The sequence below is a fragment of the Carcharhinus amblyrhynchos genome, chromosome 24, assembly GCF_965287045.1.
Source record: "Carcharhinus amblyrhynchos chromosome 24, sCarAmb.v2.hapA, whole genome shotgun sequence".
Classification (NCBI taxonomy): Eukaryota; Metazoa; Chordata; class Chondrichthyes; order Carcharhiniformes; family Carcharhinidae; genus Carcharhinus; species Carcharhinus amblyrhynchos.
In genome coordinates, this window is record NC_137347.1 from 3,800,973 (window position 1) to 3,816,189 (window position 15,217).

At 42.1% G+C, this 15,217-nt stretch overlaps 1 protein-coding gene across 5 annotated transcripts in view; it reads right to left on the minus strand.

Moving 5' to 3' along the window:
- The window catches only part of adgrb2 (adhesion G protein-coupled receptor B2), a 930,376-nt gene that overhangs the window by 537,262 nt on the left and 377,897 nt on the right, over positions 1-15,217 (minus strand). For all 5 annotated transcript variants that reach the window (XM_080211622.1, XM_080211621.1, XM_080211620.1 and 2 more), the window contains 2 exons: positions 14,732-14,896; positions 4,470-4,571 (listed from right to left, as the gene is read on the minus strand). In XM_080211622.1, coding sequence (XP_080067748.1) covers positions 4,470-4,571; positions 14,732-14,896 — 267 coding nt within the window. The remainder of the gene's footprint in view (positions 1-4,469; positions 4,572-14,731; positions 14,897-15,217) is intronic.

Consider the following 15,217-nt stretch of genomic DNA (forward strand, 5'->3'; position numbering starts at 1 on the left):
AATGTCAGAATTTTGTTTTTCATTTTTGTAACCTTGTTAAACTGTGATACTATTTTAATGACATGTGACTCTGTACCTCTAGATTCTAACCTCTACTCATTATTCTGCAAAGCCATTTCCTGTGATTTCTCTATTCTCATAGACTATCACTGACAAGGTCATCTCCAAATACATCTCTTTAGATAAATAGCAGCATGGTGGTACTGTGGTTAGCACTGCTGCCTCACAGCTCCAGGAATCTGGATTTGATTCCTGGCTTAGGTGACTATGTGGAGTTTGTATGTACTCCCGTGTCTGTGTGAGTTTCCTCTGGACGCTCCAGTTTCTTCCCACAGTCCCAAGATGTGCGGGTTACATGCATTGGCCATGCTAAATTGCCCCTTAGTGTCCTGGGGTGTATGGGTTGGAGTGATTAATAGGGTAGATATGTGGAATTACAGGGGTAGGGTCTGCATGGGATTGTCATTGGTGCAGACTCGATAGGCTGAATGGCCTCCTTCTGCACTTTAGTGATTCTATGATTCTAAGATCTTTGCATTCCTCATCACCTTTACCTCCCATGCTTTTCCATGACAATTGTTCATGTCTGCACGAGCAGAAAAAACACTCCTAGGTTATTTACAATTTGAAAACTATGTCACCTATGACTTCCATTCCCTATGAAATGGTGGGAGCTATCTAAGTGCATAATTACTTCCTGACCAATATCTCTGATCCATAAGAACATAATAAGAACATAAGAAATAGGAGCAGAAGTAGGCCATCTAGCCCTTTGAGCCTGCCCCGCCATTCAATAAGATCATGGCTGATCTGAAGTGGATCAGTTCCACTTTCCCGCTTTCTCCCCATAACCCTCAATTCCCTTGTCTATCAAAAACCTATCTACCCGTGACTTAAATATATTTAGCGAGGTAGCCTCCACCACTTCAATGGGCAGAGAATTCCAGAGATGATCCAGAGATCCATCATCTCCTTCAAATTTTTTATTCTATACCTGAGCAGAGATTCTTCCTGGTGTGTTTCTATCTTTGTTCCTGAAGTCCAAGGTGTGAGAAAAGAATGTGAATAATGTTTCAGCCACCTATCATGAGATCTTGCTGGGCTAAGGCCTCCTTCTCCTTTGCTAAAACTACTGACAATTCCAGGAATGCAAAGATAAGCTTCTTTTCTCAATTGTATTGGGGACATTTTAAGGCAAAAGAAAATAAAATCACCAATGGAGTTAGGCTGGCCAAAGGCTGTGATGCATGGGAGAAAATCAGTAGTGTAATGCTAATGTCACTGAACGAATAGTCATCCAGAGGCCCAAGCTAATGCTGTGTGGGGACAAGCACTCAAATCCCACCATAGTGGAATTTAAGTCCACTTAAAAAATGTAATATAAAACTGGTCTCAGTAATGGTAACAATTTCAGCAAGCAGTTAAGAATCAACCACATATGCAATGGGTCTGGAGTCATATGAAGGCCTAACTAGGTAAAGAACAGCAGATTTCCTTCCTGGGTTTTTACAATTGATGAAAGTTTCATGATCATGACCACTGAGACTAACTCTAATTTAAATTCCACTAACTGCCTTGATGGGATTTGAACCTGTGTCCTCAGAGCATGACCCTGGGCCTCTGGATTAACAGACCAGGCATTATTACGATGCCACTGTTTCCCACATCTTTCCTCTCAGCACAAATTCTCAAATGCATGCATCTTTCTGAAACACAACTGCATTGTGCCACGCAAGTTTGTTGTGCCACTCTGTAGAAGAAAGCCAAAATATAAGGGAGGAAGAGAAGTTTATAGGTGGTCCATCACAAATAGTGCAGTTGACATTGCAAAGCAAAAGGTGACAAGACTAAGTGTCATTTTTTTTTTAAATTCTTTCAGGAGATGTGGGTGTTGCCAACTAAGCCAACATTTTATGGCCCATTCCTAATTTCCTTTGTGAAGGTCATGGTGAAGCCATCTTCTTGAATCACTGTAGTCCTTGTGGTGTAGATACACCCACAGCATTATTAGGTAGGAGGTTCCAGAATTTTGACCCAGTTAAAGTGATTGAACAGCATGATACTTATAAGTCCGGATGGTATTTGGTTTCAAAGAGAATTTGCAATTGTTGGCGATCTCATGCCCTTATTGTTCTAGGTGTTAGAAGTCATAGGTTTGGAAAGGTGCTGTCCAAGGAGCCTTAGTGAGCTGCTGCAGTGCATCCTGTAGATGGTACATAAGAACATAAGAAATAGGAGCAGGAGTAGGCCATCTAGCCCCTCAAGCCTGTCCCGCCAATCAATAAGATCATGGCTGATCTGAAGTGGATCAGTTCCACTCACCTGCCTGTTCCCCATAACCCTTAACTCCCTTATCGATCAGAAATCTATCTACCAGTGACTTAAACATATTCAACGAAGTAGCCTCCACCACTTCAATGGGTTTAGAATTCCAGAGATTCACTACCCTCTGAGAGAAGAAGTTCCTCCTCAACTCTGTTCTACTTTTCAAAACTCCCTTGAGAAAGTGCAAAGTTCCTGGCCCAACACCGCCAAAGTGGAAGAAAAGCATCTGGGAAAGAGCTAAACATCTCGGGTTTCATAACCTACAGCAAGCTGGAGCCAAGAGCCCACAGTGAAAGGAATGAGAGGCAACCTGCACATCCTGCTGACCTGCTCCTCCAACTACTGTCTGCACCACCTGTTACAAAGACTGTAGATCATGCATTAGACTCCTCAATCATCTGAGAACTGATTTTAATGTGGAAGTAAGTCATCTTCGACTGCAAGAGACTGCCTAGGTGAATAAGAGAACATACTAAGAGTAGTAGGGATGGGTAAATAAAATCTCTGTAGTTCACTCTATGCACATGGTGTTAATGAAAATGTATTAAGCCCCATTTCTCTAGATATTCTTAACAAAGATTTTTAATTTAAATCTCATTCCAAGTTTTTCATTCCTGCTTGTTGAATATCAACTCAGATTGCCAACTGATTTTTAATGAGTGTGCAGATATGAATTGACAAAAAAAAAATAGATGGATGTGTAATGAGTGAATGGCAGTTTCAGGGCTGCTTTGTGTTATAGAGTCATCAAGGTTTACAACACAGAAACAGGCCCTTCAGCCCAACTTGTCCATACTGCCCAGTTTTTACCACTAAGCTAATCCCAATTGCCCATGTTTGACCCATATCCCTCTCAACCCATTTTACCCTTGTAACTGTCGAAGTGCTTTTTAAAAGGCAAAACTGTACCTGTGTCTACAGCTACCTCTAGCAGCTCACTCCAGTCACTCACCACCCTCTGGACCCTTTTGTATCTCTACCCCTCATCTGTTAGACTCCCCTACTTTTGGGGAAAGGATGTTGACTATCTACCTTATTTATGCCCCATCATTATTTTATAGAGGGTCATAGGTAATCTAGAGAAGATCACTCTTAAGTCTCCTACATTCCAGGGAAATAAAGTCCCAGCCTATTCAGTCTCTCCTTGTAACTCAAAACACTAAGTCCGGTAGCATCTCAGTAAATTTTTTCTGCACTTATTCCAATTTAATAATATCCTTTCTACAATAAGGTAATCAGAACTATACACAGTATTCCAAGTGTTGCCTTACCAATATCTTGTACAACTTCAACAAGATGTCCTAATTCCTATGTTCAATGCTCTGATCAATCAAACCAAGTGTGCTTGCTGTTGGTGGAAGGGATGGGAGAAATGGTGAGTGACATTGGGATGAAGAATGTGATAGTTACTTTGATCCCGTGTGAATGACTATCTGAACTGTCAAGCTATTGAAGCATTCCTAGCATTCTGAGCAGCAATGAGAGCAGCTGGTCTGATACAGGAATTTTCAACTTCCTCCATGTCTCACTCAGAAAGTTCATCAGATAAAGTGTGGTGAGCATATTGTTCCTCTTTCACCGCAGCCTTATGACATCCTTAAAACCCATCCCTTTCACTCACTATTCATTTTCTTCTTCTGAAATGTCTAAGGATGTTTTATTCAATTTAATGATGCTTTACAAATGTGAGTTCCTATTTTTGTTGTGACTGCATATTGTTGTTTTAATGAGCAACAATCATCCATAGTGATCCATTACTTCTCACTCCAAGTACTTTAACCAATTGGCCTTGGCACACTCAATAAAATGCATTAAAATATAACAATAGATACGTAACAGAAACAGGCTTCAAAGCACAAGAGGAAATCATTCAGTAGCACATTAAATTATCAGCTTATGCAGTAAAAACAGGGGCTTCTGATTTTAAATCTTCAATTCATCAATTAACAGACTTTTGTTGTCAAGTAATTGTCCTTTGAATCATTGTTAGCCTGGAATTGCAATAGCCTCTTTTTCATATTTCTAAAATGTGAATGCCTATCAACTGGATTACTGTGATGGAACATGGATTTACGTGCAAGAAATAAACTAAAAAAAGCTGAGGCATTTCCTTGCAAAGAGTGACATTATTGTTGTCATATTACCTGTTGCATTCGGAGGACACTTGTTATAAACCAATCCCCCAGCTGCAGTCCTCTTCCAGGTCATTGCCATGATGTAGTCATCCCTACACATCTCATGGGGAGCTACAGGAAAAACATCCATCAATTAAAATTATTTAAACTCCACTTGTTTAATCTTAAAATTAAAGTCAGAAGCATGCAATAATTTTAGGTTCCTCTGCCATTTTTTGATAGTTTAAATTTCATAATTAAATTTTTGATCAGTCCTAGACATCCTGTAAATTTTAAATTCTGAAAATTGACTGGACAGTGACAACATCAAAGTTTGACACACTGCTATAACTAATGTGAGGAAAGTGCAAAAACTTCTAAATGTTAAAAATAATGACTAACATATAACTTGTCAATGTAAGTAGAAAAACACTTAACACATTTGTGTGACACTGCTGTTATTTTAGTGAGGCATTAATCTATTTAAACTGTTTAATACCCAGCATTCAAACAAATAGAGACTTTTGTGGATATTTACCTATTCACATTACTAATATTGATTTCAAGATTTTAATGTGCATCGATTATAAAAACAGGAGCCACTTCAATAATGAATAAAAATACAATTTTTGGTGGTGGTTAGATTAGATAACGAAAGAAAATGATTCCTTGTTTCTCAGTAGTAAATCATAGAATCATAGAATGATTATAACAACGGAAGAGGCCTTTCATTCCATTCTGTCCATGTTTGGTGTGTGTAAGACCAAATGTAACCAGTCTCAACTTTTTTTGTGACTCTTAATTTGTTTTTCTTCAGGTGCTTATTCAGTTCCCTTTTGACAACCACAATTAAATCTGCCTCCATCGCCCTCGCAGGCAGTGCATTCCAGATCCTTACCACTCGCAGCAAAGTAGTATTTTCTCATGTCACTGCTACATCTTTTGTCAATCCCCATTAATCAGTGTCTTCTCATGCTTGATCCTTCTGCCAATGGGAACAATATCTCTCTGTGTATTTTGTCCAGACTCTTCTTGATTTTGAATTGTAATCTTTCCTTGAAGGAAAACAACCCTGGTTTCTCCAGTCTATCCATATAACTGAAGTCCCTTATCTCTGGAAATCATTCCTGGTCATCTTTTCTGCATCCTTTTCTTGTGATTCGGTATGGCCCCTGGGGAACTGTGGTTTATATCTGGCTCCAGGCTAAAATATGACTCACTAGTGACTACTTTCTGTTTCCTGTCTGACCTGTCCCTTTATTTCATGAGTTTTGCTGAAAAGACCATTATGGGGCATTTTGACAAACACCTTTTGGAAATCCAGAAATATCACATCTATATTCTCATCAATCTTCTCTGTTACCTCATCAGAAACCTCAATTTATTTAAATACAACTTATCTTTAACAAACATGTGCTGGCTTTTCAGTGATTTGTTTATTCTAAGTGACAGTTTATCATTAAAGACTTTCCCATCACTAAGGCTAAAATAGTAATCTTTCCTGCAAACATTCTCAGTCATCCTAGGTATGAATACTATCCGGTGAATATTGCTGGACTGTAGAAAATCAGGTAAGAACAAGAGCAAGTTTGATGGCCCTCATGGTAAATCAATTTGCCAACATTCCTTATTCGCATTATTTTAGGGAATCTATCGGAGTTTGACAACAGAGCAGACTGATCATGAGTGTCAGGGAGCAATATAAGAAAATGATAATTATTGTCAGCTACAAAGGAGAGTGTTGACTAGCAAAGTGTTTGTTTTTAATAAATCTTTGGTTTATTTTTGTTAAGATTAGTTAGTCTAGTAAATAGATTTATTGCTTGGATCCTTCGTCCCACGGAATACACATCCTGGAACAAGTGGGAATTCTAGAATGCTTTGCTTGTCCAAGACAATTGCATGCGAAGAAAATGCCGTTCGCTGGAGAAGTGCCTGCTCCAGTGTTGGAGTTACAGTGGCAGCTGGCATCACTGTGATACATCTGTTAAGAATTATATGTGGAGCATGTTTCTAGATGTGGTTGCCCCTAAGTTTAAGGGGGTGCAGATGAAGAGGGAATGGATGACTGCCAGTCAGTAAAAGGAGGACTAGGCAGGTAGTGAAGGAAAAAAAGACAAGTATTTTGGATGCTGGAAAACTAAAGTAAGCACAGAAAGGGGGGTGATTCTCTCAGCCCACTGCGGTGGTAAGGAGACAGAAGCGGAGGCTGTGTAGAGGGCTTCCAGCTGGGCACCATGGTGTCTCAGGCTGCCAGATTTCCAGCGTCATCAAAAGTGGTCACGGAGCTAATTTAAATATTACAATGAGCATTTGAATGTAGCATTCCACCTCCCACCCCCCGGCCACCGCCACCAGGAGTCTTTAATTCCAGTGGAGTTTACAACAGCTCCCCACTTAGACTGAGCTGGCGGCCCAACCTCACTGGAGTGAAGGGTGGTCCATGGAGGCCCTCCGGGAAATCTGGGGTAAGTGGGGTATGCCCCCAGGCACTGATAGCTTGGCAGTGGGTTGTTGTTGGCAAGATCAGGATTGTTGGGGCAGTTCGGGGGGGAGGGATCACATCCGGGGAGGTTGCACTGCCAGTGATGTGAGGTCGCAGGTTTAGCCCGCAATCGAGCTGGCCAGTGATCAGGAGGTTGGTACTGCAGGGCTGCTGCACATGTGCCAATCTCAGCACTGACAGATCAGCACAATGGACCGCTTGGCACTATGCTGCTGGCCTCTCCAGCAGGAACAGGCTCCACCCCTGGTTTTTCATCTTGATTCAGGCTAGGGCACTCTGTGATGTACATAGTTGGGGAGATTCATTTTGAAAGTCCCACTGAAAAATCCATAAAAATTTTATTCCATATTTTATGCAAATTTGACACTTCAGAAGTTTTTTGGGAGAATTCCACCCCAAGTGTTGAAAATGCATGACAAGGCTGGTAGCATTTGTGCAGAAAGAGATACAGAATTAATGGCTTGAGTTGAATATGACTTCTTCAGAATGTAACTCACGGGCCTTCCCTTTGTTTCCTATTGGGTTGTCCCATTGTCCAAAGGGATATGGTGGCTGCCAAGCAGGCATCACTTTCCAGTTTCTCCATGCAGGATTTGAGTTCAAACAATTGTTGAGTGGGTGCCCTTTCCTGTCAGGAGATGCAAACAGTGAGGGAGGTAGCCACAACAGAGGGGTAGTATTGGGGATGATTATGAGGTCCTGGGGTCCTGTCCTGTTTTGTGAGAGGGCTAGGCTGCAAGGACTGTTTGGGGCATCAATAATGGGGAGCTACCCTCATCATGAGGCATAAAGAGCTTTTCACTTGAGGGAAGGGAAATGCAGTGAAAAAGAAAGCTCATGACTGACACCGTTTTTTGGGGCCCCATCAGGATGCAGACCATGTTATCACTCATTCCCTCAGATGCACTTTGGTGCTATGCAAGGTCAGGATTGATATTATTTTGCGGTAGGTAAGAATGTGGCTGAAGTGTTGGAGGGGATAGTGTGAATGAGAGCAGAAATCCACGTAGGCAATGGAAAGCACTTGGATGGAAGACACAGATGCACGGAGCAATGAGGGTCAGGGCTTTGCGAATCATGAAGCCTATTGAGTTGACCAATGAATCCAAGCATGCCTTCTTCACCATCCTGTCCAGCTGTGACTTCACTTTCAAGGAGCTATAATCCTGTACCCCAGATCGCTTTGTTCCATAACTCTCCCCAGTGCCCTACCATTAACTAACTTGTGCCCTGGTTTGATCCATCAAAATGCATCAATGCACATTTATTTAAATTAAACTCCATCTGCTATTCATCAGGCCATTGGCCCAATTGATCAAGATGCCATTGCAATCCTAGATAATCCTTCATTGTCCACTATGCCACCAATCTTGGTATCATCTGCAAACTTATTAATCATCTCTCCTAAACTCTCATCCAAATCATTACTATGAATGACAACTAACAATGGATCCAGCACCAATCCCTAAACACACCGCTGGTCACAAATCTCCAGTTCGAAAAACAACCCTCTACAACCACCCCCTGTCTTCAGTCATCAAGCCAATTTTGTACACAATTGGCTACCTTACTCTGGGTCCGTGAGATTTAATGTGATGAAGCAACCTACCATGCAGTACCTTGGCCTTGCTAAAATCCACCTAGACAACATCGAGTGCACTGCCCTCAGCTACCTTCTGGGTGAATGGAATCGGCTGCCGTCGGTGGTGGTAGAGGCGAACTCGCTGGGGTCTTTTAAAAGACTTCTGGATGAGTATATGGGATCTAATGGCATTGGAAGTTACAGATAGTTCTATGGCTTAGTAGGTATAGATGTGATTGGCGCAACTTGTGGGCCGAAGGGCCTGTTTGTGCTGTAGTTTTCTATGTCCTTGGTTACCCCTTCAAAAAACTCAAATTCGTGAGACATGATCTTCCACTCACAAAGCCATGCTGACTCTTTCTAATCAATCCTTGCCTCTCTAAATGCCTGTAGAACTTCTCCGTCAGAACACCTTCTAATAACTTACCCACAACAGGTAGTTCCTAGGCTTTCCCTGCAGCCCTTCTTAAACAAAGACATCCTCCAATCTTCATGCACCTCACCTCACCTCAGACATGATTCAAATGTCTCTGCTAGGGGACCTGCAATTTCCTCCCAGCTTCCCACAATGTCCCGGGATACACTTCATCAGGTCTCAGGGATTATATCTACCTTGATGTGCTTTAAGACTTCCAGCACCTCCTCCCCTGTAATATGTACACTCCTCAAGGCACCACTATTTATTTTCCCAAGTTCCCTAACATCCATGTCGAGAGAAATGTTCTTGTCTTGATGAATGGTGGTGGGGGGGGTTTCCTTCCCAACTGGGGCCTCGGGAAGGATTTCCAGGGGTTGGAGGAAGGGATCGCCTGCAGCAGGGTTTCTTTATGTCAGAGACATAGCACAGCCAATCTTACACTCCATGGAAATGAAATGCCAGGTGTGCGCGTATGTTCATCAAGCTTGGTGGCATAAAATGACAAGATGGAGGTTCTGTGAGCGAACAGAATGATTTATTATTTCTAGCTATATACAATGGTGACCTTGCCACACTGGTGCCTACTTTTACCCGTACCAAATAGGTGCCTATCATATCTTACTCTTCCTCACTCTCTCACTATGTCTTTGTGCTTCCTTAGGATCCGCAGCTAAGGTTGAAGAGGTCTGCTGACTTCCACGCCCTGTTGCCTGAGATGACCTTGGTGGGCATCCCACGCAGGACCTGGTCTGCTTTCGGGCAGCATTGGTATTGCAGTGCTGCCCTCATCAGTGTGTTGGGTAGGAGAAGTTTTATTCTCAAGAAGGGGTGACTCAGATGGGCTGAACACTTCCCAGGGTCTCCTGGGTGGAAGGCTGTGACCAAGATTGTCTTCATCCCTTTGTGTGCTGATGGGCCCAGTGGTCTCCCACATGATAGAGAGGTAGCTGGAGTGAGATCCAGAAGCCCGCTGTCCTCTGCTGCTGACTTTTATGGATTCACACCAATGCCTGCACCATGCAGTTGAAGCCCTGTGTGATGGACATGCCCTCAGATATGAAGGTCAAGAGCTGAACCATGGTGTGGACATCCCCTGCCATGGAGTGCACGTCCTACACTAAGCTCTCCAACCCCACAGTGTTGGCCTCATTATGCTGAAATGACAGCAGCATCCCTTTGGACAGAAGGCAATGAGACTTCTCAAGTGCTCTCTCCTCAAATGGCTTGAGGGTTCTGAACTTTGGTATTACGCCAGCAGGGTGTGCTTGTTCATGGTTATTATGGTTGAGTTTGTCCTGCAACGACACAGGTGGGGAATGTGTAGACAGGAGTCCTGACATCTAAGATGGTGATGTGTGAGGCAAGCATGGGATCTGAATGGGAGCTGGATGTGAGTAACATGGCAGTGATTAGGAGTGAACATGGTGATTCACGTAAGGGAGAGAAGGACCTCCATACAGGCAAAGTTCCATGTGGCTGGATGAGAGGTAAGGTTGGAGCTACAAGGAGAGTGTGGGCGGATCCAGAAAAAAAAGTGTGTTAGGCACACTTACCTTGGCTGAGTGAAGGAGATCATTCATCTTCTTGCAGCACCGCTGCAAAATCCTCTATTGCACTGAGTTGGCACTCACTTGGCCGCCACTAGATCCTAGGCAGGGTTATTGACTCTGCTGGAAGGATACCTTCTGGACCAGGGATAGAGTGCATCCTGCATCTGTTGCAATCCATCCAGCAATCTGGTTAGTGCTCCCCCTGAGAAATGAGGTGTGGGTTTGCTGGCTACCATCCCTTGCAGTTGTGAAACAAGTACTGAGGTTTGCAGGGAAGCCAGTTATACGGAGCTCCTCAGTGACTGTAGCAACAAAGTCAAGCCAGGGCAGGCGAATCGGGGGGAGGTCATCGTGAGTATAATGTGATTCTCATGGCCATACCCTCCCAACTCTGTATCTCTCTCCACAGATGCTACTAAACTTAGTGAATATTTTAGCATTTTCTGTTTTTATTTCAGGTAGTTCAGGAGTTGCTTCAGTGCACCTTGCTCTCCAATTAGTATGCAGTTCTGAACACTGGTGAGAGAGATGGTTCTGCTGAGGACTGCAGCTAGAACCAAGTCCATGGTTTAGCTGTATAGGAGGAAGATTGGAAAACAAATCATGATCAGGAATTCTACGTACAGTGGAACATCAATATTGTAGCCATTGATCTGAAACTAGGATGGTACACTTTGGCACTTGTTTGGATACACTGGGGAGAATTTAGCATGGCCAATGCATCTAACCAGTATGTCTTTCAGGCCGTGGGAGGAAACCAGAGTACCCAGAAGAAACCAACGCACACACAGTGACCCAAGTGAGAAAATAAGCCTGGGTCCCTGGTGCTGTGAGGCAACAGCACTAACCAGTGTGCCACTGTGCTGCCTTAATAGGTTCAATCCTGGCACTTAAAAAGAAGTAAAAAGTCTGACAACACCAGGTTTTAGTCCAACCGATTTATTTGATAATACTCACAAGCTTTCGAGGGGACTGCCTCTTCGTCAGGTGAATGGAGAGTTCACCTGACGAAGAGGCAGTCCCCTCGAAAGCTTGTGAGTATTATCAAATAAATCGGTTGGACTAAAACCTGGTGTTGTCAGACTTTTTACTGTGTTTACGCCAGTCCAACGCCGGCATTCCCACATCATGACTTAAAAAGAAATCAGACAGTTTCATTGTAGAGTAACAACCAGAAGGAAGGAGAATGGAACTAAGTGAAATGCTTAGAGAGCCAGTGCAAACACAATAGATCAAATGACCTCCTTCTGTGTTGTAACAGTTCAGTTCTTTTGAGAAAAGGTAAAACAAATAAAACTACAGTAAGAAAGATAGAATAAGATGAAGCAGAATAAAGGTGTTTATGACATGTCAAAATGATAACATAACTAAGAATCAGGCTTATTATTGAAAGCTCAGAGAGGAAGTGAAAAAAGAAATAAGTGCAGCAAAAGTGAGATTGAAAAGAGACATAAGAGGGAATCCAAAAATCCTCTGTAGGCACACAAATAATAAGGGTGGTCAAAACAAGAGTAGGGTCAATTGGGAACCAAAAAGGAGATTTACGCACAGAGGGTTAGACATGGCTGACGTACTAAGTCAGAACTTTCATCTGTTTTTAATCATGAAAGAAGGTGCTTCCAAAATCATTGTGAAAGAGAAGGCAGTTGAGATACTGGAGGAACTAAAAATTGATAAAAAGGAGATAACAGGATGGCTTTCTTGTATAAGTCAGGGTCACCTGACTTGAATGCCTCAGACCTGGCCTTCAGCAAGCATTGGATATCCCTGTTAATCAATGGTTTCCAGTTGGGAAACACACGGATTTGCTTCTTTGGCACACAGTCTTCTACACACTTACTAATGAAGTCAGTTACCGTAGTGGCATGTTCGTTCAGGCTGGTCACAGAGTTTTTAAATACTGATCAATCCACTGATTCCAAGCAGTCCTGTAAGAGATCATCCAATTCCTCAGACCAACATTGCACAACTTTCTTTAATGGATTCTTCCACTTCAGTTTTTGCTCGTAAGTTGGGAACAGGAGCACAGCCTTGTGGTCTGATTTGCCACATTGAGGGTGGGCAATAGGGCAGTAGGCATGTTTGATATTTGTGTAGCAGTGGTCTAGGATGTTTGGGCTTCTAGTGGAACAGGAGATATGTTGATGGTATCTTGGTAGGACGCTCTCGAGCTTGGCTTAATTGAGGTCCACGGCCATGATGAACAAGGCCTCGGGGTGTTGCATCTCAAGGCTAATTGTTGCGTGAATATCTTGTCCTATTTTCTTGACAGCATGGGGTGAGATGTAAACTGTTGTCGAGATTAAAGATTTGAACTCCCACGGAACAGAGTAGCGGTAGCATTTTAATGTTAGTTATTCAAGGTATGGGGAGCAGAAGCTCGTCAGTGTTGCGATGTCTAGGCACTATTAGATATTGATTAGAAGGCAGACCTCACCTTCCCTAGCCTTGCCTGAGGCCACTGTGAGGTCCATTCAGTGGACTGACAAATCTTCTGGTTATAGGGCACATTCCGATAAAGCAGGAGTGAAACAGAGCATGCAGCAGTGCCTCAGCTCCCTTTGAAAAGTGAATCTGGTTTTAAGTTCATCTGGCTTGTTTTCCAGAGATTGGATTTGCAAGGAGTAAGCTGGGGAGGGAGGCCTTGGGATCGCACTGTTTCACTTATACCACTAGTACATGCTGTGCAAGACCAATACCTTGATCACTGGTCTGTCAGATGCCTGAATGGATTGTTGTTTGATAATCTGCAAAATAGTTATGTCAAGACATAATTTCAAAATTTTCAGATGAGGCAAAAATTGGAAGTATTTTGAACTGAGGAGGATAATATTAAACTGCAAAAGACAATGGACAGGCTGGTGAAATAAGTGGATAAGTTTACTGCAATGTGTGGTGACACATTTTGCTAGGAAGAACGTGAAAAGGCAATATAAAAAAAGAGTACAATTCTAATGAGGGTGAAGGAGCAAAGGAACCTTTTTTTTACTCATTGGGCATGGGTGTTACAGGCTGGCCAGCATTTACTGCCCCATCTCCTGTTGCCCAAGGTCAATTGAGATTCAAACACATTGCTATGGCTCTGGACACACATATAGGTCAGACTTCTTTTCCGAAAGATTTCTTTTCCTAAAGGACGTTAGTGAACCAGATGGGTTTCTGTGACAAACAACAATGGTTTCATGGTCATTAGTAGATTCTTAATACAGATTATTTATTATTCAATTTGAATTCCACCACCTGCCATGGCAAGATTCAAATCCAGATCCCCAGAACATTAGCTAAATTTCTGGATTAATAATAGAGCAATAATACCACTAGGCCGTTGTCTCTGCTTGGAACAGGCATTTCCGAATGGTTGAAGATGGCAAGGCAAGTTGAGAAAGCAATAAAGCATGTGGGCTCCTGCACTTCAGAAATACAGACATACAGTTTAAAAGAAAGAAAAACATGTTGAATCTTTATAAAACACTGGCTCAGCATCAACTGGAGAACATTGTCCATTTCTGAGCAATGCACTCCAGGAAGGATGTGGAGGCATTGCAGAGGGTGCAGGAAAGAATTACGAGAATGGTTCCAAGAATGAGATGTTATGGAACAGTTACATAGATTGGTGAAGCTCGAACTGTTCTCCTTAGGGAAGGAAGATTGAGAGGAGATTTGATAGAAGTTTTCAAAATTATGGGATTTTGGGCAGAATAGATAGTGAGAAACAGTTCCCATTGGATCTTTCCATTGTGGATAGATACCAAACAAGATTAGGCACTTCTTCACAGGGACAAATTCAATTAAAGTCAAAGAGAAATTAAGTCAGCCTATATCATTGTCAAACAGTCGTTCCATTAGGATGCTAACATGTATCTTCTCTACTCAAAGGAATAAGAAAATAGACAGTAATACAAACTAAAAAAAAACATTTGTTTCTTGCAATCATAATGTTACGTTAACTCTTATACTACTAGTAATGCTGTGCAAGACCAAGATCTGTAATTTTAATAATGGCTTCCAAAAGGAACTTGGGGCAATGCATCCAAATTACCCAAGTGCTGAATTAATATAGGTCTGTTCCGAAATCTAATGATGTACCATGGATTACAATTGGACAAAATATAATGTAGAGTTTGGCAATTGATCCTTATCTCACTCATTTGTTCTTTGACAATGGCTGAAATGGTTGAAAGCGAATAAGAATTAAGTATAAATTGATGGATGCAATAAGAAACATAATTTTCCTACCTGGGCATCTTTTCTCATTGCAAGTCCTGACCTCTTCACCTGATCCTTCACAAGGATAACCTTTGACACTTGTTCCTTTGCACATTCGGAGGCGTCGTTGCCAGCCACTGTCACACGTCTTGGAACACAAACTCCAATGGTTCCATGGACCCCATTTGCCTTCAGCTGAAAGATATTGAAATACATTTGAGGGATTTTTCAAGATCTGCAGCAGCAGTCTATCAAATAATAAAGCAAGAAACACATGATAATTTTTTTGCAAAGTTCTATCCTTCATATATCATCAAATTCAGGTAATGGTATTGCGCAAAAAAACCTCAGCATTCAACCTGGCAAGGTAACATACACTGAGATGAATGATGAGAATTACTGTCAATACAGTATACAACATTATGAATACTGTAATGTATTCATATGTTTAGAGAATGCCCAGTGCATGTAAGTAAACATATGCGCTGGCCAGCTTGCTGTCTTTACAAGTTCCTC